The sequence below is a fragment of the Perognathus longimembris genome, chromosome 19 (assembly GCF_023159225.1).
Source record: "Perognathus longimembris pacificus isolate PPM17 chromosome 19, ASM2315922v1, whole genome shotgun sequence".
Classification (NCBI taxonomy): Eukaryota; Metazoa; Chordata; class Mammalia; order Rodentia; family Heteromyidae; genus Perognathus; species Perognathus longimembris.
In genome coordinates, this window is record NC_063179.1 from 43,932,384 (window position 1) to 43,955,643 (window position 23,260).

General features: G+C 40.2%; 1 protein-coding gene across 1 annotated transcript in view; it reads right to left on the reverse strand.

Annotated features, from left to right (window-relative positions):
- Positions 1 to 23,260, reverse strand: part of Bdp1 (B double prime 1, subunit of RNA polymerase III transcription initiation factor IIIB) — an 81,588-nt gene that overhangs the window by 32,135 nt on the left and 26,193 nt on the right. The window contains exons 11-22 of the mRNA XM_048368500.1: positions 20,596 to 20,740; positions 19,510 to 19,662; positions 17,414 to 17,561; positions 15,454 to 15,545; positions 13,827 to 14,019; positions 12,256 to 12,386; positions 10,588 to 11,677; positions 9,211 to 9,395; positions 7,382 to 7,604; positions 5,614 to 5,783; positions 4,063 to 4,270; positions 438 to 577 (exon numbers count right to left, since the gene is read on the reverse strand). Of these exons, the coding sequence (XP_048224457.1) occupies positions 438 to 577; positions 4,063 to 4,270; positions 5,614 to 5,783; positions 7,382 to 7,604; positions 9,211 to 9,395; positions 10,588 to 11,677; positions 12,256 to 12,386; positions 13,827 to 14,019; positions 15,454 to 15,545; positions 17,414 to 17,561; positions 19,510 to 19,662; positions 20,596 to 20,740 (2,878 nt within the window). The remainder of the gene's footprint in view (positions 1 to 437; positions 578 to 4,062; positions 4,271 to 5,613; positions 5,784 to 7,381; positions 7,605 to 9,210; positions 9,396 to 10,587; positions 11,678 to 12,255; positions 12,387 to 13,826; positions 14,020 to 15,453; positions 15,546 to 17,413; positions 17,562 to 19,509; positions 19,663 to 20,595; positions 20,741 to 23,260) is intronic.

Consider the following 23,260-nt stretch of genomic DNA (forward strand, 5'->3'; position numbering starts at 1 on the left):
CAAGAAGCTGAGATCTGATGACTGCAGTTCAAAGCCAGCCTGGGCGGGAAAATACTTGAAACTTTTTTTTTTTTGCCAGTCCTGGGACTTGAACTCAGGGCCTGAGCACTGTCCCTGGCTTCTTTTTGCTCAAGGCTAGCACTCTGCCACTTGAGTCACAGCGCCACTTCTGGCCATTTTCTATATATGTGGTGCTGGGGAATTGAACCCAGGGCCTCATGTATACGGGGCAAGCACTCTTGCCACTAGGCCATATCCCCAGCCCCTACTTGAAACTTCTATCTCCAATTAACCACCAGAAAACTAGAAGTGGGACTATGGTTCAAAGTGTCTAGTAGAGCACTAGCCTTGAGCAAAAGAGTCAGTGCCTGGACCTTGAGTTGAAGTCACACAACCAACCAAAAACAGAAAAACGAAACCAAAAAATGCAACCTTACCTCATCTTTTCCTCCAAAATATTTATTTTGTCAACTTGGTGGCTTTCAGCAGGAACCACATGACTTGCATTTTCATCCATTCTGCATTCTGAAACTTTGGAGGACACAACTTCAATTTCACTTTCAATTTCAGCATTTGACTGAAAGACAAAACCATTTTATTTTGTAGCAGTATCTACTTTCTAAAATACTAAGATCAATAAACAGGGCATTCATTTTTACTTTTTTTTTTGACCAGTCCTGGGGCTGGGACTCAGGGTCTGAGCACTGTCCCTGGCTTCCTCTTGCTCAAGGCTAGCACTCTATCACTTGAGCCTGAGCACCACTTCCAGCTTTTTCTGTTTATGTGGTGCTGAGGAATCAAACCCAGGGCTTCATGCTTGCTAGGCAAGCACTGCACCACCAAGCCATATTCCCAGCCCCTTACTTTTACTTTCTTCCCTTTTTCTTTGCTTGTTTATTTGTTGTCCTGAGGATTAAGCCCAGAGCCTTACAACTATTCTACCACTGAGCTTCATCCCCTAGCCCAGAAGTTATTTTTTTTTTAATTAAGATTCAAACTATGTAACCAATGTTCATTTTCTTCAGCTAAAACATTGCCTGGTTCACAGTGAAAAGTTGAAATGACTGTTTCCCTATCATGTTTATATAATGCACTCTATAAAAGTCAACAATTAGAGGCTGGGAATATGGCCTAGTGGCAAGAGTGCTTGCCTTGTATACATGAAGGCCTGGGTTTGATTCCCCAGCACCACATATAAAAACAGCCAGAAGTGGCCCTGTGGCTGAAGTGGTAGAGTGCTAGCCTTGAGCAAAAAGAAGCCGGGGACAATGCTCAGGCCCTGAGTCCAAGCCCAGGACTGGCCAAAAAAAAAAAGACACTGCTAAAAAGTCAACACTTATAAAGTTAAAAGTTACAAAGAGCTTGGGGTGGATGTGTATTGCACGGAGAGAACATAGTGGCTAGATAGCATGCATAAGACTTTCGGTTTGTTCCACATTAAAAAAAAAAGTTTAACGGATTGTCAGTATTAAGTTATTTTATTCAAATAAGGATTCCAGGATATGACTACAACCTGTCTGCATCATCTGTCACCTCACTGAACACCACTGTTGATTATGAAGATCTAGCTAGCAAGGATGGTAGCCGCTTCCTCTTCTCACGGCTCCATGTACATCTCTCCCAAAGCTGTGTTTGGCACAAGAGACAACCATTCTTTGATCAAGGGTATGGTTAGCTGTGTTCTCCTCCAGGATCTACAAACGGGCTCTCAAATAAGAATTCTTTGGTTATACTTTGACACACACAAAAAAATAGGACACAGGGGGCTGGGGATAGGGCCTAGTGGCAAGAGTGCTTGCCTCGTATACATGAAGCCCTCGGTTCGATTCCCCAGCACCACATATACAGAAAATGGCCAGAAGTGGCGCTGCGGCTCAAGTGGCAGAGTGCTAGCCTTGAGCAAAAAGAAGCCAGGGACAGTGCTCAGGCCCTGAGTCCAAGGCCCAGGACTGGCAAAAAAAAAAAAAAAAAAAAAAAAAAAAGGACACAAAAATAAAAGGTGGCTGAAATGGGCATTTTTTTAGGAGTTATACTCTTGAACTATTTCTTCCTCAACAAAAAGATCTATTAAAAACTTGTTTGAGATGGGCGCCGGTGGCTCAAGCCTATAATCCTAGCTACTCAAGAGACTGAGATCTGAGGATCACAGTTGAAAGCCACCCAGGAAGGAAAGTTCACGAGACTCTTATCTCCAATTAACCACCAGAAAACTGAAAATAGCACTGAGGCTCAAATGGTAGAGCACTAGCCTTGAGCTGAAGAGCTCAGGACAGTGTCCAGGCGTAGAGTTCAAGCCCCATGATCAAAAACAACAACAAAAAACTTGATTGAGCTGGAGGTATGGTTCAAGTGGAAGATCACCTGCCAATTACACTGTAAGCTCAAGCAATGCCTTCTTAAGTTTTTTTTGTTTGTTTTTGCCAGTCCTGGGGCTTGAACTCAGGGTCCAGGCATTGTCCCTGAGCTTCTTTTGCTCAAAGCTAGCACTCTACCACTTAAGCCACAGCACAACTTGCAGCTTTTTAAGTACTCTACCTGACTTATGCAACTGTAATCACTCTGTACATCACCTTTATAATAATGATTTTTTTTAAAGGGAAGAAAGGGAAGGAGAAGAGATAAAGAATAGAAAGAAGGGAAGAAGAGAAACAGGAAAGGATGGAAGGATATAAAGAAAAAGGAAGGAGGGAGATAAAACATTTGAATCAATAGGTTAAAACATCATGCAGCCAATGCACCAGTAGCTCATACTCATAATTCTAACTTTTTAAGGTAGTTGTCATCTGAGAATCAGGGTTCAAAGTGAGTCTGTGAAGAAAAGTCTATGAGACTCTTATCTCCAGTTACCCTCCTAAAAGTCAGAAGTGGAGCTGCAGCTCAAGTGGTAGAGCAGGGATGTGAACACCTAGGCCTTGACTTCAAGCCCCGATACTGGCATGTGTGCACGCATGCAGGCACGCACGCAAAAATACACACACACACACAGAAATCACATACATGACTTTAACTTCATATAAATGCATATACATGTGTACTTGATGATACTCAGTAAGATATGGCAATATTTGGAGTAGTACACTCTTTTAAACTGACGTTTCAGAATGAATAGCATCATTATTTACGTTGAGGGTCTCTTTTAAGTTAAAAAAAAAATCCAGAATAATAAAATTGGGAACTGTATGTACTAGGTAGAGAGTGAGATAAATTATATACTAATCAACGTCTATACTATCACTCACTCTCTTACTTGGATGAAGGAGACAGTACTGGGGTTTGAACTTAGGGTTTCATGCTCCCTAGTCAGGTGCTCTACCAGGTGATGAATCCCAGTCCGTTTCGCTTTACTTTTAAAAATAGGTTTTTATGGTTCTTCCCAGGCCAGCCTGGACAGAAATGCATTTTTTTTCTTCCCAAATAGCTGGGATCAGAGGCATGGTCTACTATAGCCATCTTATTTACTGACATAAGAACACTTACCCAAGCTAAACTCAAACCTCAATTCTCCCTTATCTCTACCTCCCAAGTAGCTGATTACAAGTCTACACCATCCAGCTAATCCTACCTCTTGATTTTTTTTTTGGGGGGGGGGGAGGGGTCAGGCATGGGGCTAGAACTCTGGGCCTGGGCCCTGTCCCGAGCTCTTCACCTCAAGGCTAACATTCCACCACTGTAGCCACAGTACCACTTCCGGTTTTCTGGTGCTTAACTGGAGGTAAGAGTCTCACGGGGACTGGGAAGGTGGCTTAGTGGTAGAGTGCTTGCCTAGCATGCATGAAGCCCTCGGTTTGATTTCTCAGCACCACATAGACAGAAAAGGCCAGGAGTGGCGCTGTGGCTCAAGAGGGAGAGTGCTAACCTTGAACAACAACAAAAAAAAAGCCAGGGACAGTGCTCAGGCTCAGGCCCTGAGTTCAAGGCCCAGGACTGGCAAAAACAAAACAAAAGCCTGGCTGGGCTGGCTTTGAGCTGGGACGAATCATAGGCTTGAGCCTCCAGTGCCAGCCCTCCTGATATTTTAAGACGTACTAATATGCTCAATTTAGTTACATAAAAATAACACACCAAAGCTAGGGATTTCTTCCTTTCATCTTTTTGTGCTATTGTTCCTTCTTCCTTGGTTTTGTCTTCTGCTTCACCTTTTGCCATTATTTGCCGCTTTCTAGCCTTTTGGACATTTGGTTTTGGTCTCTGAAGCCGGCCTCTCAGTGGTAGAACAGTTTGGATAACATTTTCCTTTGTTTCTTGTTGGAAATTAGTTTGTTTTTCAGTCCTAGAAAAAGAAGAAAGACAGGGAGCTATTGATTGTAAAACACTGAAACTATGATAAAAATAAAAATACATAATATGAATTTAATCTAATACACTTTTTAATCACTTAAGGAACAGAATCTGATTACAAAAATATTTTATAGAAGTTATTTTGGAGCTGGGGGTGTATTTCAATAGTAGACTGTTTGCCTAGAATGTGAGTCCTTGGATTTCACCCCTAGAACTGCAAAAGGGGCAGAAAAGGAGAGGGAAGAAGAATCAAAAAGGAAAGAGGGGTGGGGAGGGAGGGAGGAAGGGAGGGAAGAAAGAAGGGAGGGAGGGAACGAAGGAAGGAGGGAGGCAGGCAGGCAGGCAGGCAGGCAGGCAGGCAGGCAAGCAGCCAAAAAGGAAATAAAGGGAAGAAGGAAAGAAAAGGAAAAAGTTATTTCAACTCTTAAAATAGTAATAAACATTTATGATGTTCCTAACACAATCAAATTTATTGAAACAGAAAACAGAATGGTGGGTGGTTGCCAGAGAATGGAAAAAGAGGGTAATGGAACTTAACTATGGGGGGAGGTACAGAGTTTCAATTTGGAGAAATTAAAATTATTCTGGAGATGATAAGAGTGATGATTGCACAACAATGTTAATAAACCAATAGACTGTATAGCTAAAAGTGGTTCAAAAATTGGCAAATTTTGGGCTAGGAATATGGCCTAGTGGCAAGAGTGCTTGCCTCATATATATGAAGCTCTGGGTTTGATTCCTCAGCACCATATATATATGAGGCCAGAAGTGGTGCTGTGGCTCAAGTGGCAGAGTGCTAGCCTTGAGCAAAAAAGAAGCCAGGGACAGTGCTCAGGCCCTGAGTCCAAGCCCCAGGACTGGCAAAAAAAAAAAAAAAAAAAAAGGCAAATTTTGTATTACATATATTTTATCAATTTTTTAAAGTAATGAATATGTAGTATATACATAGATCTATCTAGACAGACCTAGCTATATATAGGTATAGATATATCTATGGATATATATGGTTTGAGTATATTGTGTTCTATAAATTTTAAAATTGTAACAATAAACAAAAAACAGAAACCACTGATTTTCTATCTTACATACACTATCAACTAAAATAAACCAAGTATTCTTTATATCAACTTCTAAAATATACTAACACATTCTTTTAATCTAATTAACCACCCAAATCCCAGAAGTGGAACTGTGGCTCAAGTGGTACAACACCAGCCTTGAAGACAAAAGCTAAACAGTACCAAGACCTTCAGTTCAAACCATAGTACCGGCAGCCAAAAGAAAATGTTTCAAGTTTATCTTATTTTAGATTGACAGGGAAATATCACTGTTTACCCCATAAAGATAACTAAGTCATTTTCCTGGGTTTGTGTTAACTGAGACTCCTCTTTAGTGTCACAAGAATTTGAAGGTGAAGGATCCTTTCCAGTCTGTGAACATGACACTATTTCAGCCTCCTCCTCATGAAGCGACTTATCTTTTTCTCTTGATGTTGTTAGAGAATCCTAGGGAACCAAAAAAAAAATAATAATAATAATAATAATCCATGGTGGGTACACATATTGGAAAATAATAGCTATCATATATAATTTCTAAAAATTCAACTTCTACAAACTCATCTCGTAAAACAGCAGAAAAAGCGGGTAGATGTATATATCAACTAGGATATTTATAGTGCCATTAAAGAGTTCTCCAAAGACATATCAATAAATCAGTAAAGGATTAAAAAGCCTGCCCAAAAAGACAACCAACACATTGGAAATATTGCAAAACTACCATAGGTAGATTAAATAAATCTTAATTTCTTTACACAGAATCAGTACCCACCCTTCTGGAGGTGGGGAAGGCAGGGGACAGGGCCTCACTATGTTGCCCAGGCTGGAATCGATCTTGTTCCATTCCCCAGCACCACATATACAGAAAATGGCCAGAAGTAGCGCTGTGGCTTAAGTGGTAGAGTGCTAGCCTTGAGCAAAAGGAAGCCAGGGACAGTGCTCAGGCCCTGAGTCCAAGCCCCAGGACTGGCACAAAAAAAAAAAAAAAAGAACAAAAGGATCATGGTTCAAAGCCAGCCTAAGCAGAGAAACTCCAAGAGATTTCATCTTCAAAATAATCAGCAAAAAGTAGGACTGGAAGTGTGGACTGAGTGGTACAACAAAGCTGAGCAAGCTAGCTGACAAGTGTGTGTGATACACTGATTTTAAACACTAGCAATATCAGGAAGGAAAAAAAATGTGTTAAGTAGAAAAATCAGAAGGCATGGAATGATGTATTATCTTTTAAAAATTTAAATCCCTTCACAATGTTTTATTCTATAGTATCTACACAGAAAGTCTAAGTGTATGTGTCTAAGTGTATTTATTCCAAAAGAGAGAGCCTGGCACCAGTGACTTACACCTGAAATCGTAGCTACTCAGGAGGCTCTGAGATCTAAGGATCGTGGTTCAAAGCCAGCTTGAGCAGGAAAGTCCATGACACTCTTTATCTCCAACTGACCACCAGAAACCAGAAGTGGTGCTGTGGCTCAAAGTAGGACAACACTAGTCGTGAGCAAAAGAGCTAAGGGACAGCTCCCAGACCCTGAGTTCAAGCCTCATGACCAAAACAACAAAAAATGTATAAATTGCATGTATGTTAATACTAATGTAGTTCTAAAAAGCACTTCATATGCATAAAACTCAATTTATGATAATTAGCATTTTATTCCAAAGTTTTTGATGTTGTATCAAAAAATTATGAGCCAAGTTAATAAAATAAATGTTTTAATTTCTAAGCATTTTTTTTTATTTCAACATCAAACTAGAATGGAATAAAGAACTATTTTTCTCCTAATTACTACGAAGCAAATAGGTACATCAACTGGCTATGACTACACAGCCAGAAATTCAGCTACAGTGCAGACTTCCTAAATAATCTTTCCACAATACAACAACACACTACACATTTGCCTATGAGACATCCAAGAACTTAAACTACATTAACTGTTAATGTAGTGTATGTAAGCACATGGTCAATATCACACACAGTAAACATTATGTGAACCTGGAAAACCTTAGTAACCATAGTAACACAAAAACCCACAACATTTCACCTTATCACTCACATGTTGAAAAGAGAGAACACTAGGTGGCTCACTGTCTTGCTCTACCACAACGGTCTCTCTTTCATCCACTTCTGACTTCTTTTCAGGCACATATTTTTCTGAGTCTGTAGTCTCTCTCTTTAAAGATGCCCTTACCAAGTTTGGTTTTGGCCTTTTGAATCGACTTCTCACAACCGGTGCTGGTTTAGTTTCAACTGGCTTCTGTTCTTCAGGAAGAGATTTGCTTTTGAAACAAGGATTATCAAATTTTAGGATGAAGTGAAAAACTGGAATTTAGGATAATCTAACAAGACTGATAGTAAACATGTAATTGGGGGATAGTACAGGGGACAATAATGTTGAGCTTGTGCCTTTGCTCTTGCTAGATATACAGTTTACCACTTCAACCACATTCCCAGTCCTTCTACTCTTGAGGTTATAAAAGCAAAATGGTTTCATGCCTTTGCCCATGCTGACCTTAGCTAATAATCCTAATTCTTCACAGGAATATAAATCGAACTGGGGTCTGGCTCAAGTAGTAGGGTGCCTGCCTGGCAACTACAGACTTTGAGATCAATTTCCCGTACCAACAAAAGTAAGAAAAAGAAAATACAGCAAACTATTTGATGGACCCCTAAAAACTCTAAGTGGTTACCCAGGTGGCAGTGGCTCACACCTGTAATGCTAGCTACTCAAAAGGCTGAGATCTGACGATGCGGTTCAAAGCCAGTCTAGACAGGAAAGCCCATGAGACTCGTATCTCCAATGAACTACTCAGAAAAAGCCACAAGTGGTACTATGACTCATGTAGTAAAGCACTAGTCTTGAACCCAGAGAGGCTCATGCACAGCACCCAGGTGCTGAATTCAAGCCCCAGGACTGGCAAAAACAAAAACATGAGTGGTATAAAGCAGTACTACACTGATAATTTTTGCACAAAGAAAACACTAGCCTAGAGCCAGATACCAGTGGCTCATGCCTGTAATCCTAGTTACTCATGAGGCTAAAATCTGAAGATCGAGGCTCAAAGCCAGCCAGGGCTTACTAAAAAAGCCACAAGTGAACTCTGGCTCAAGTGGCAGAGAACTAGGCCTTGAGCAAAAGAAACTTGGGGACAGTGCCCAGGCCCTGAGTTCAAGCTCAAGGACCAGGACAGGACAAGAGAGAGAAGAAGAGAAAAGGAAGGAAGGAGAGAAAGAGAGAGGGAGAGAGAAAGAGAGAAAGAGAAGGGGGGGAGGAGGGAAGGAGGGAAGGAGGGAAGGAGGGAAGGAGGGAGGGAGGGAGGGAGGGAGGGAGGGAGGGAGGGAGGGAGGGAGGAACGAAGGAACGAAGGAAGGAAGGGAATGAGGGAATAAGAGATAAAGAGAAAGAGAAAGAGAAAGAGAGAGGAAGGGAATGAAGGAAACAGGAAAATGCCAGTCTATAAAATCCATGCAAACTTATGACTATTCATCACATGTAACTTTGTAGTTGTTAGTAATTCTCATGACCAACTGTCAGAACAGCCTCAATCCTCTCTCCAGGTCTACCCCAAAGTATCTTAAAATCTCTCATATTACTGGGAAAACATGATTTATATAACTTTTCTTTAAAAGTCCGTGTGTACTCCGCGTGTACATACACCTTTAATATCAGACTTTTTAATACTGGATCATTAACTATAGCAAATTTACCATATATAAGATTCTAATAATAGTAGAAATGGTGTATGTATATATAGGAGTTTGTAAGTCTTCACACACTTTCTGTAATTTTTAACATTGTTCTAAAATAAATACTTGAGGAATTTTTTAAGTCCATGTATACACACACACACACACACACACACACACACACACACAAACTTGTACCTTAAGTTACTAGTTGGCAACTGTTCTCCATTATCTGTAGGTCGTACTACCTGATCTGCTTCACAAAGCCCAGAACTCTGTGAAAAAGTCTTCAAATTATTTAAGTGACTTGGCACTTCCTTTTCAGAATTTTCTTTCTCTTTTGTAGACATACACATCACCGAGGCTGCTTCAGTTCTAATGTTCTACAGCAAAAACCAAAGTAAAACAAAAAATATACAACTTCCATAAACATTTCAAACAAAGCCCTACAATTTTCTAGACACAATCCTTTAAAAACTTAAGTTTGGGGCTGGGAATATGGACTAGTGGTAGAATGCTTGCCTCTTATACACGAAGCCCTGGGTTCAATTCCTCGGCACCACATATATAGATAAGGCTAGAAGTGGCACTGTGGCTCAAGTGGCAGAATGCTAGCTAGCCTTGAGCAAAAAGAAGCCAGGACAGTGCTCTGGCCCGGAGTTAAAGGCCCAGAACTGGCCAAGAAAAAAAAAAAGGAACTTTTATTAAGTGTAGAGAGTGGAGTAAAGAAGGAAATAAAGGAAGAAACAGACATAATCATGGGCAAGAGAAATAATTCCAGATTCCTAAAGGAAGTACATACCAGTCCAATTCTATATATTTCTTTTATCTAAATAAGTAACACCAGACTGCCATGAGGAATAGTACACATTTAAGTATTTGTTTGCTTTGTTTTTAAATAATATATATAACTCATGCTAGACACTAGTGGCTTAGAAGCATAAAAATTTGTGACACACTTATTTCCAATTTTAACCAGCAAAAAGCCAGAAGTAGAGGTGTGGATCGAGTGGTAGAGTGCCAGTCTTGAGTGAAAAAGTGAAGAACACAGACCTTGAGTTTAAGTCCCAATACTGGTATGTACATGTGTGTGAACATATAAACAAATCTTAACAGTCCTGAAACAGAAATTTTAGGCTAGAAAAGACTTCACACTTTCAGAGCCTTTAAGTGCTGTTAGACTTAAAGATAATAATCATGAAATATCGATTCCCGGCCAGGAAACCAAAAAATAATAATAACAATAATAATAATGAAATACCGTGAAGTTATTTTGGCAATCTGGAAAAAGTATTCAAAATTTTTTTTTGTTTTGCCAGTCCTGGGACTTGAACTCAGGGCCTGGGCTCTGTGCTTGAGCCTATCTGTGCTCAAGGCTAGCGTTCTACCACTTGAGCCATGGCACTACTTCCAGCTTTTTCTCAGTTTATTGGAGATAACAGTATCACAAACTTTCCTGCCCGGCTGGCTTAGAATCACAATCCTCAGATCTCAGCCTCCTGAGTAGCTAGGATTGCAGGCCTGAGCCACCAGTGCCTAGCTTCAAAAAACTTTAAAGAAGAGAAAAATACATACTTCCATATCACATGAAGGCATAGGGTTGCAGTCGCCACCACCACTCTGTGATACAGTTGTCTGATTTTGCCTTGAAGTACCAGATTCCTCTGCTGCACTTTCCTTTGGAGACATGCCTATGTTTCCAGCTTTTTCCAAATCTGCCATTACTTCTTTAGTAACAGTGACTTCTTCAGAAATGTCTCTTCCTGTGTCTTTGAAATCTGCCTCAGTTTCCTCAATGGCAGTCAGCCTTCCTGATACTGTCTCCACCAGGGAAATGTCTTCTTTTCCAGTTTCTCTGAAATCAATTTCTCTTTCCCCTGTAACACCAGCCTCCATTAATACCTTTACTCTTTGGGATGGTTCTCCGCCCGTTTCTTTTAAATACATTCTCATTTCATCTGTAGTTTTGGTCTCCTCTTGGGCCTTTAGCAGTGAAGAGCTTCCTCTTCCCTCTGTTTCTTCTAAATCTCTTTTGTTAGTAGTGCCAATCATTTCTGGTGTCTTCTCTTTTCCACTTTCTTTCAAACAGATCTCCACCTCAGCCACAGGCTTGTCTACATTAGGGCCATCTTCCTGTGGAACTATTTCTCTTCCACTTTCTTCCAAATTTGTGTCATTTTCCTCAGTGGCGTCAACCAACTCAGGTATTGTCTCCTTTGAAGAAACCTCTTTCCCAGCTGATCTCAAAATAGCCTCCGTTTCCAAAATGGTATCAATCACTTCTCCTGTCTCTTTTGGGGAAGTCTCTCTTTCAATTCCACTCAAACCTGTCTCCATTTCTCCACTGACATTAGTCATTTCTGGCATGCTCTCATTGGGAGAGATGTCACTTCTTCCAGTTGTTTTTAAATCGGAGTCCAATTCCTTAGCATTAGCAGGTGCATTTGGTACCTTCTCCGTAGGTGAAGTATCTATATCTACTTTTACAGTTTCTCTCAAAGTTGGTGTTAATTCTTGAGAGGCAAGACCCTCCTCTGGCACCCCTCCCTTTGAGGAGATTTCTCTTTTTCCATTCCTTCTTCCTATATTTGGTTTTGGCTTCTGAAATCGAGTCCTTTGAATTGAGACTTGTTTGAGTACATTTGTCTCATTATCTTCTTGAATGCTTAGGGGGCAGAAAAAGACAAGTCTTAGCAGACTGGAAGTTGAGATGATGAGTGAGAAATAACTATGGAAACACAAGAAACCCTAAAACTACAAGCAATTACAGCCAGCCATGGTAATGCATACCTGTAATTTCAGCACTCAAGACACTGATGCAGGAGGATACTGAGTTTAAGGCTAGTGTGAGCTCAACAGAGAGGCTCTAACTATGAATAAATGTATCAGTGGACGGAAAGGAGGAAAGGAGAAAGGAAAACAGGGAGGAAGAGAGCAATCTCAGGAGGCTGAGGTCTGAGGCTAAAGGTTCAAGGTTTGACGCCAATACAGGAAGAAAATTCAATGAGATTCTTTTAGCTAGTTAACCACCAAAAAACCAGAAGTGGAATTGTGGCTCAAGTCGTAGAGCCACTAACCTTGAGCGAAAGGGCCAAGGAACAGAGCCCAGCCCCTGAATTCAGTATTAGCACAAAAAAAGAAAGGAAGGGAGGAGGGAGGGAGTATGGATAGAAGGTCCAAAATGGGATTCATAAAAATTTATATGAAAATGTAAAATTACATGAACAAAAAATTAATGCTTACCTTAGATTTTTATTAAGACCTTTGGACTCATCTAGCTGCACATTTTGAAAAGGAGTATCATTCTTCTCAGGTTCTGATGTGGTATCTTCACACTGGAAGTTTTTACATGTCTGATCTGTTGTTTGAGTAATCTTAACACCAAACAAAAATGTTACTATTTTAGATTTCATCATGAGTACTACAGGTATTGTTTAAGGGGCATAATCCTTGCCTGTGTGAGGGCCTAAGTTTGATGTTCACAGAATACAAAAGACAAAAGTAAATTTACAACGAAACAAGTAAATTTGAAATTTATCAATGAAAATTGTTAGCCAAGCTTGTTTGTGCACTTATAAATCCAGCTGCTAGGGAGTAAGAGATCAAGAGGAACAAATATGACAATTAAAACAATGAGAACTCCTATCAACAAGTAGGCATAGATATGGTGGCTCATGTCTGTAATCCTAGCTACACAGAAAGACTAAGTAAATGGATTATAGTCCAAGTGCAGCATAGGGCAAAAAAAGCAAGATCCTATCCAATAAAAAGACATGGCTCGGGCTGGGAATATGGCCTAATGGCAAGGGTGCTTGCCTCAAATACATGAAGCCCTGGGTCCATTCCTCAGCACTACATATATAGAAAAAGGCCAGAAGTGGTGCTGTGGCTCAAGTGGCAGAGTGCTAGCCTTGAGCAAAAAGAAGCCAGGGACAGTGCTCAGGCCCTGAGTTCAAGCCCCAGGACTGGCAAAAACAAAAAAAAAACATGGCTCAAGTGTAAGACCCCTGTCTGGCACCACGTAAAAAAAAAGTTCTGCCTTAATTAGATATAATAAAAATGTTTAAAGTTTAAAGTTCATTGTTACAAAATGATATTCAAAGAATGCTTTCTAATGTTTTTGTTTGTCCCCTTTAGGTACTTAAGAAAACTCCTTAAGGGACAACTATATCTCAAAGCCTTCACCTTCACTGTTCTCTGACCAATCAGAAAGCAATGTTTCAGTCTCATCCTCAGAATTACACCATTACACATCTTTCCAAATTCTTTTCATTGTTACAATTGTGTTACAGACCATAGGAATTATACCATGAAGAAATAAATCCTCATAAGCTGAGGACGTAGCATAGTGATGAAGTATTTGCATAGCCCTGAATTCAACTCCCATCACCACAAACAGAAAATAAAACAAAATTCATAATCTTGTCCTTAGAATTATGCTTTGGGGGGACGCTTTTAACTTTTTAAACTTGTTTGGAACAAATATCAAAAACAAATAATTACCTATCTCACTTTGTGAGGTGGGAGTAGTGACTCAGCAGTAGAACGCATAAAATCTCCCGTACCACAAAAAGGATGGTTAATTCACAAATATACTTACCAAGAAAAACAAGCCCAAATATGAATACATGGAGAGCAAATTAACAATCATGTAAAATGCTCAAAAAAAACTTTTAAAATTAGCAAAGCTGCTGATACGAACCACAAATATGTTGTGTTCACACAAATTATGTAGCAATGTTGCTTTTAAAGCTCTTAAGTTTCAGTAAACCTTATGTATTTAGCAAAATGTAGGATAGGTTCAAAGTACTTACATCTCTATCAACACAGGATTCATTTCTAGTCTTCTCTATATTGACCCCAATTTTTTCCTGTGATGGAATAATTTTTCTTTCTGCAGCTTTCCCTACATTTGGCTTTGGCCGTTGGAATCGACCCCGCATTGGTCGTACAGGTTTGCAAGTCTTTGGCTGATTATCTTCCTGTAGACAAGTTTTTTCACTCAAACTAGAACCACAAACAGGAAAAAAAACAAAACAGTGTTTATTTAAAAGTAACAGCATTGCTTCTCTTTCAGTATTTCCTTACCCTGGTTTTATAAATAATTAAACTAGGTAGAATATAAGATAATTCTCAAGAGACGTCAAGAATACCTTCAAGTGGGCTGGGGATATGGCCTAGTGGCAAGAGTGCTTGCCTCGTATACATGAGGCCCTGGGTTCAATTCCCCAGCACCACATATACAGAAAATGGCCAGAAGTGGCGCTGTGGCTCAAGTGGCAGAGTGCTAGCCTTGAGCAAAAAGAAGCCAGGGACAGTGTTCAGGCCCTGAGTCCAAGCCCCAGGATTGGCCAAAAAAAAAAAAGAATACCTTCAAAAATACTCACAGACACATATGGTACTATTTTGAAGAGATGTAGCTGTGAAACTTGACTAAAGTATTTGTATGCCAGGTAAACAGTGTCCAACACCAGTAAGCCTAGCTAATAGGGAAGTAAAGAACGAATGGCCAAAGGATAATATTCATAAAACCCCATCCTAACTGGAAAAAAAGCCACATGTGCTAACAGATGCTACATGGGAAGCATAAACAGTATTCCAGTCTAAAATAGCCTGGGCATAAATGCAATATTCTATCTGAAAAATAATTAAAGTAGAAAGGACCAGGGACATGGCTAAAGTGACAAAGCACCTATCTAGGAAGCACATGGCCCTGAATTCAAACCCCAGTACTAGAAAAAAATTTAAAGCAAATTTTCATTGCAAATTTAAAAAATCTTGTTTGATAATCACATGATACTATTATTCGTCATGCATTCATGCAGAATACTACTGTATACTGTACAACTTCAGAGGATTAGTTCCAAATAATGAAAAAGTACTTCCTTAACTGGACCTAAAATCTACTATTAAATTCACATTGGAGTCAGTGTCAGTGGCGCCTGCCCATAATCCTAGCTACTCAGGAGACTGAAATCTGAAGATCACAGTTTTTTGTTTTTTGTTTGGTTTTTTTTTGGCTAGTCCTGGGCCTTGGACTCAGGGCCTGAGCACTGTCCCTGGCTTCTTCCCGCTCAAGGCTAGCACTCTGCCACCTGAGCCACAGCGCCCCTTCTGGCCGTTTTCCATGTATGTGGTGCTGGGAAATCAAACTAAGAGCTTCATGTGTAGGAGGCAAGCACTCTTGCCACTAGGCCATATTCCCAGCCCCATGAGGATCACAGTTTGAAGCCAACCCATGAAGGAAAGTCTCTAACCACCAAAAGAGCCAGAAGCAGAGCTATGGCTCAAGTGGCAGAGCAGCTAGGCTTGAAATAAAAAGCTCAGGGAGAGTGCCCAGGACATGAGTTCAAGCCCCAGAACCAGCACAAAAATAAAAGAAAACAACCGTAAGAGTCATTCCTATGATTACTCCTTTTACATGCCTTTACAAGTACTTACGTAGATACAGTGTCAGCTTCTGAGTCCTCTCTTCTTACACTCTCTAATTCTGAATTATCAATTACATTCATCTTCTCCTTTTCCATGGAATCCTATGAATTCAATTTTTCATATTTTAATCTCCTTTCCATAAAAAGACAAGGATAGGATAAATGTGAAAACATTGATTATATCTAAATAATAAAACTAAGTAATTTTTGTTTCCAACTGTAGGTTAAGAAGAGTTTATTGGGGGAGAGCAAGCTGCCAGCCCGCACAAGATGGAGGCATGGGAGACAAGAGAAAAAGAGAGCAATGGGGGCTGGGGATATGGCCTAGTGGCAAGAGTCCCTGCCTCATATACATGAGGCCCTGGGTTCGATTCCCCAGCACCACATATACAGAAAATGGCCAGAAGCGGCGCTGTGGCTCAAGTGGCAGAGTGCTAGCCTTGAGCAAAAAGAAGCCAGGGACAGTGCTCAGGCCCTTAGTCCAAGGCCCAGGACTGCCCCCCCCACAAAAAAAAGAGAGCAACGTCTATTTCTTAAGTCATAATGAAACACATCTTGTAATACAAATTTTAAAAAACAATAAAAATCTGTATTTCTAAATAACAAGTAATTTTTGTTTTCATCTTTGCAACAATCTGTATTTCCAAATATTTAGAATAAACTACAAGAATAATATGTATATATACTTTTAAAGAAATAAAAATAAAGCCAGGTCCTGGTGGCTGAGATTTGTGTATCAAGGTTCAAAGCCAGCTCACGCAGGAAAATCCAATAGGATTCCCATCACCAGTTAACCACTAGAAAACCAGAAGTGGCACTGGGCTCAAAGTGGTAGAATAATAGACGTGAACAGAAGAGCTCAAGGACAGAGCCCAAGCCCAGAGTACAAGCCTACAAGCAACCTTAAAATAAAAAAATAAATAGAGGGTCTGGGAACGTGGCATAGCGGAAAAATGCTTGCCCAGCATGCATGAAGCCCTGGGTTCGATTCCTCAGTACCACATAAACATAAAAAGCCAGAAGGGGTGCTATGGTGCCTAACCTTGAGTAACAGAAGCTCAGGTACAGTGCCCAGGCCCTGAGTTTAAGCTCATGCCTAGCACAAGGAAAAAAAGAATCATAAAGAGCTGTGAATGTGGCTCAGTTGTAGAAGCATTTGCTTATTAATAAGCTTGAGGCCTTGGCTTCAATTATCAGAACCATCAAAACAAAGTATGATAAAGATATTTTACACAAGAGAAAACAATTGTTTTTCGTTATTTAGCAAAAATGAAAATACAAATTGAAAGAATGTAATTCTCAGAGGGACAGACAGGACATTTACTTAATGTTTATAGCAATGAATGCAAATAGAATTTTTCCTTCTGTATGAATACCACAGAAATATTTAAAATAGCCAAGCATGGTGGTACAAGCCTATAATCTAAGACTCAGGGAGGACAAGAAAAGTACAAGCATAAATGTGACAGCCTATGTTTAAAGAGATTGTGTTAATAACTTAATGTATAGCTACTTTAAAATAAATATTTGGGGGCTGGGAATATGGCCTAGTGGCAAGAGTGCCTGCCTCATATGCATGAAGACCTGGGTTCGATTCCTCAGCACCACATATACAGAAAATGGCCAGAAATGGAAGAGCTCAAGTGGCAGAGTGCTAGCCTTGAGCAAAAAGAAGCCAGGGACAGTGCTCAGGCCCTGAGTCCAAGGCCCAGGACTGGCAAAAAACAAACAAACAAAAAGAAATATTTGGAACCATTTATGTTAAAAAAGAAGATAAATACTGAGAATCTTTCAAATGACATGTCCTAGATCTAATATGCATACAAACAGAGTAATAAGATAAGAAACATAATATTTAATGCCTTAACCTTTTGCATCCATTTTAATATCAGTTAGCAGTTGGTAAACATTTCTATCTACTTAGGAAAATGTTTTCATAACTTTAATATCCACAAAATATCTTACCATACCTTTTCAACTGAATTGTCTGACTGTGAACTCTTGCTCTCAGCATCGGTTTTGCCTGATTTCTTCCCAATTGCCCTGGACAGATTAGGTTTAGGTCGCTGGTGCCGAACTCTCAACAATGGCTTAACACTTTCTGCTTGATCAGTTTCCCTAAGAAAAGTCAGTACTATTTAAATTGAGAACAATATTCAGTCATACACAAATAAAACTATAAAACACTCAAGTGCTGAGGATGTAGCTTAAAAGTAGAGCACTTGGGGCTGGGGATATGGCCTAGTGGCAAGAGTGCTTGCCTCTAATACATAAAGCCTGGGTTCGATTCCCCAGCACCACATACACAGAAAACTGCCAGAAGTGGCGCTGTGGCTCCAGTGGCTGAGTGCTAGCCTTGAGCAAAAAGAAGCCAGGGACAGTGCTCAGGCCCTGAGTCCAAGGCCCAGGACTGGCCAAAAAAAAAAAAAAAAAGTACAGCACTTGAAAAAGGCAAAAAAAAAAAAGGGGGGGGGGGGAGGGGGAAGCGTGGGAGAAGCAGGGCATCAGTGGCTCACACCTGAGGATCACAGTACAAGGCCAGCCCAGGCAGGAAAGTCCAGGCGACTCTGATCTCCAATTAACCAACAGAAAACTGGAAGTGGCACTGTGGCTCAAGTGGTAGAGCGCTAGCCTTGAGGTAAAGAGTGACCAAAAAAGTAAATAAATAACCCTCTCAAAGTGTGTTAAAAAAATTATTTAAAGGCCTCCATACTGGGGGCTGGGAATATAGCCTAGTGGCTACAGTGCTTGCCTCCTATACATGAAGCCCTGGGTTCAATTCCCCAGCACCACATATACAGAAAAAAAAAACGGCCAGAAGTGGCACTGTGGCTCAAGTGGCAGAGTGCTAGCCTTGAGCAAACAGAAGCCAGGGACAGTGCTCAGGCCCTGAGTCCAAGCCCCAGGACTGGCCAAAAAAAAAAAAAAAGCCTCCTTATTTTAATGCCAAAGAAAACTGAAAAAAAATCATACTAGATAGAGTCTAAGTTGTTTTTACCAATGGTTATCACAGAATTAGAGGCCTGGCTCAGGTCAGAGGATGCCTGGCAATGAGCATAAAATGTCAAGTTTATAACAAGTTAAATCCCAGCCAACCACCCACCAAAAAACAAAAAGAGAAGAACAGTTATAATCATCTCTCATTAAAAACTACCCAGGAGTTGGAGGCATGGACTCGAGGCATTCACACAATGAGACCAAAGGAGGACACTCTTAGAGGAGGAATGCAAAGGCAAAATGCCTACGTGCCTCTAATCACATAAAGAAATATTATTTATCAAAATGAATCCTAGGAAATAGAAACAGAGGTTTTGTCTTTTTGTTTTCTTTTTGCCAGTCATGGGACTTGAACTCAGGGCCTAAGCACTGCCCCTGGCTTCTTTTCGCTCAAGGTTAACACTCTATCACTTAAGCCACAGCGCCACTTCTAACTTTTTCTGTGTATGTGGTACTGAGGAATCGAACCCAGGGCTTTATGCATGCCAGGCAAGCACTCTACGACTAAGCCACATTCCCAGCCCCAAGGTTTCATCTTTGTTAGGGTATTTTTATTTTCATTTTGCCTTACTTGTTTATCTGCCTTAGGGAGGATGAGGGGAGGAGGGGTTCACAGAAGTGAAGGACAAAGGGTCAATCAATGCAACAAAGGTACTCACTGGACACTGCTGAAAATAAACTATACAACTCATAGGTGGTGATCGGAGGAAAAACTAGGAGAGAGCAAGGGAAGGGGTAATACTGTCCAAAAAGAAATACACACTACCTGACTTACATAACTCTATCACACTTTTATAATAACAATTTTTTTTTATTTGAACTACCCAAGGGAGGTGTGGCTCAGTTGGTAAAGCACTAGCCATTGAGCAAAGCAACAGGTACCAAGTTCAAGTCCCAGTCTCAGTCCTAAAAAAGAAAAATACTACCCAAAACTGAAGGTGTACCTCAGCAGAGCACTTGCCTACCATGTACAACACCTGGATTCAACTGTAATACCACAAAACAGAAGAGGTGGGAAAATGTTTAGGTACAAATACTTGAAATAAATCTTACCATGTAAAATACTTACACAGATTTTCTCTCTAAGTCTTCATGTTTTTCTTCTGTACAACTATTCTCAGAATTATTCACTTCACATAATGCTACAACTTCTGATGGGAGCAAATCTGAAGTGCTTGATTCTGAAGACTTAGGAGCTATTGGCATGGTATCTGGTTGACTACTAAGGACAGGAAATTAAAATATATTATCACAGGGGAAAGAATCCCAAGTAACACATGTTTTTATCCAATTTAAAAGATTTTATTTAAAAGATTTTTTAGGGCTGGGCATGTAGCTTAGTGGTAGAATGCATGAATCCTGGATACCACATACATAGACAAGGCCAGAAGTGGCACTGTGGCTCAAGTGGTACCATGCTAGCCTTGAGCAAAAAGAAACCAGGGACAGTGCTCGGTCCCTAAGTCCAAGCCCCAGGACTGACAATTTTTTTAAGTGCTAGGCACTAGTGGCTCAAACTTGTAATCCTAGCTACTCAGGAGGCTGAAATCTAATGATCATGGCTCAAAGTCAGTCCAGACAACTGTTATCTGCAATTAGCAAAAATGTTGGAAGTAAAAATGCTAAGGGAGAACATAAAGCCTTGAGTTCAAAGTCTCAATACCAGTATATACACACACAGTCATATAAAGTACAATTCACACTAGCACAAGCTGAAATCAGAATGACTATATTATGAAATATTTCCACAGGCTGGGAATATGGCCTAGTGGCAAAAGTGCTTACCTCCCATACCATGAAGCCCTGGGGTTCGATTCCCCAGCACCACATATATAGAAAATGGCCAGAAGTGGCGCTGTGGCTCAAGTGGCAGAGTGCTAGCCTTGAGCAAAAAGAAGCCAGGGACAGTGCTCAGACCCTGAGTTCAAGCCCCAGAACTGGCCAAAAAAAAGTGAAATACAGAGGACAGTGCACAACAGTAAAGGGCAATTTCAACAAAACACAATACTAGGTATATATCAACCAAAGCTTCAATATTAATTAAACAAAACCAAATAGAAGTAAAAGAAGAAACACAAATCTACCATTGAATAATACATTCTTCCCCAGTAACCAGTGAAAGATGTCGGTTAAGCTAATAAAGACCTACAAATACCTTGATGAAAGGATGGGCTCAGTTCTCTTCTCAACTTTTTCATTAGACACTAACCCCACAATGTCATCTATGTTTTCCGGACAGGAAACCTGTGGTTCACTGCGTTCATCTTCTCTTGCCTCAGCACATAAAACCTCACTGTTACCTAAGAATATAAATTATATGTTATTCTATAAAACAAAATAAAACCCATCTTTTTTTTTTCCTTTTGGTGGTATCAGTCTCAACTCAACGCTTCATATGTGTTAGGCAGGTACTCAATTGCTTGAGCCACACCTCCAAAATATACTTTTTTAAAGCAAAAGGAATTTACATGTAACATCTAATTTCTTACAAAATATTAATCTATTCAACATTCAAGTTCTAATTCCTAAGGCATAGATCTGCTTTAGACCACAGCAAGGATCAGCCCTGCTTCCCATAAAGTTATAGCAAATTCCTTTTGTTTATTTTTCCTCTGCTTTGTTTTTGTTTCTCTGAGACAGGGTCTAGCCATGTCACCCAGGATGGCCTCCAACTGGAGATCCTTCTACCCCAGCTCCCAAGTACTAAGACTACTAGGAGTGTTACCAAACTAAGCCACAACTTTCCTTTTGTCTTACTTAACTTTTAATAATTAAATTGATTTGGTTTATATTATTCAGGAAATTAAAAGCAGACATGGCTAGTCTTTTGCACTATCACAAGCATAGTAATTGAAAATACAATGATAGCTATCACTTACTGAGTACTTAATAAATGGCATGAACTCAAGTCCAATAAACTTATTATCTCATTTAATAATCAAAACAATCCTACTAAAAGGTGCTACTATTAACCTCCGCATACAGAATCATCATCTGAGAGCATACAGAATCATCATCTGAGTATAAAGATCTTTTTTTTTTTTTGGCCAGTCCTGGGCCGTGAACTCAGGGCCTGAGCACTGTCCCTGGCTTCTTCCCGCTCAAGGCTAGCACTCTGCCACTTGAGCCACCGCGCCACTTCTGGCCATTTTCTGTATATGTGGTGCTGAGGAATCGAACCCAGGGCCTCATGTATACGAGGAAAACACTCTTGCCACTAGGCCATATTCCCAGCCCTGAGTATAAAGATCTTAAAGTCACTTACTCATTGACAGTCACTAACTATTTGTAAGTCACATACAACTTGACTTACCTTAATGAAAGAACTCAGACATAAAGCCATCTGTGTGATTTTTTTTTTTTTTTTTTGGCCAGTCCTGGGCCTTGAACTCAGGGCCTGAGCACTGTCCCTGGCTTCTTTTTGCTCAAGGCTAGCACTCTGCCACTTGAGCCACAGAGCCACTTGTGGCCATTTTCTGTATATATGGTGCTGGGGAATTGAACCCAGGGCCTCATATATATGAGGCAAGCTCTCTTGCCACTAGGCCATATCCCCAGCCCCTTCTGTGTGATTTTTTAAGTTCTGATTTCTGAATCACTAAAGTATTCTTCATTATATGATTTGTCTCATAAAAGTCTCAAAAAAGTAAATACTGTGGAGCTGGGAATATGGCCTATTGGTAAAAGTGCTCGCCTGGTATACATGAAGCCCTGGGTTTAATTCCCCAGCACCACATATATAGAAAATGGGCAGAAGTGGTGCTGTGGCTCAAGTGGCAGAGTACTACTCATGAGCAAAAAAGAAGCCAGGGACAGTGCTCAGGCCCCGAGTCCAAGGCGTGTCCAAGGCAGTCCAGGACTGCCAAAAAAAAAAAAAAAGTAAATACTGTAATATGTATACATCACACTAATTCAATTAACAGGACATGGTATGATCTATTAAAAATATATAGATGAAATGAACAAGATAAAATTTAAATTCCATAGGAAGCCTATTCTGTCATCTTTACTTTTCTATTTGATTTCTTTTTAGATTGTCATTATTATTTGGTATTAATGAGTGAACCCAAGCATTCAAGCATGCTAAGTACACACTCTGACACTAAGCTATATCTGCAACCTGAGTTTATCTTAACTAATCCATATAAATGAACCATTGAGGAAAAGGACAAAGCCTTTCCATCAAATTCTTTTTTTTTTTTTTTTTGGCCAGTCGTGGGCCTTGGACTCAGGGCCTGAGCACTGTCCCTGGCTTCTTCCCGCTCAAGGCTAGCACTCTGCCACTTGAGCCACAGCGCCGCTTCTGGCCGTTTTCTGTATATGTGGTGCTGGGGAATCGAACCTAGGGCCTCGTGTATCCGAGGCAGGCACTCTTGCCACTAGGCTATATCCCCAGCCCTCCATCAAATTCTTGATGATCTCCTAGCAATTCATAAATATGTTTATATTCTAAGATTGAAAATGAAAAAGGAAAGACAAATTCAACAAATTATTTTACAAATTAATTATGGGTTCATAGAAATACTCCATAGAGGTATACCATGAAAAGCTGTAATTTATTAAAAAGACATGTTCTTGCTCATTATTATTAATGGCAAAATAAAACCAGGCTCTGATGGCTCATGCTTGTAATTCTGCCTACTCAGATCTCAGGATTAAGGCTCAAAGCTAACACAGACAAATCCTTGAGCCTTTTTTTTTTGGACAGTCCTGGGGCTTGGACTCAGGGCCTGAGCACTGTCCCTGGCTTCTTTTTGCTCAAGGCTAGCACTCTGCCACTTGAGCCACAGCACCACTTCTGGCTATTTTCTATATATGTG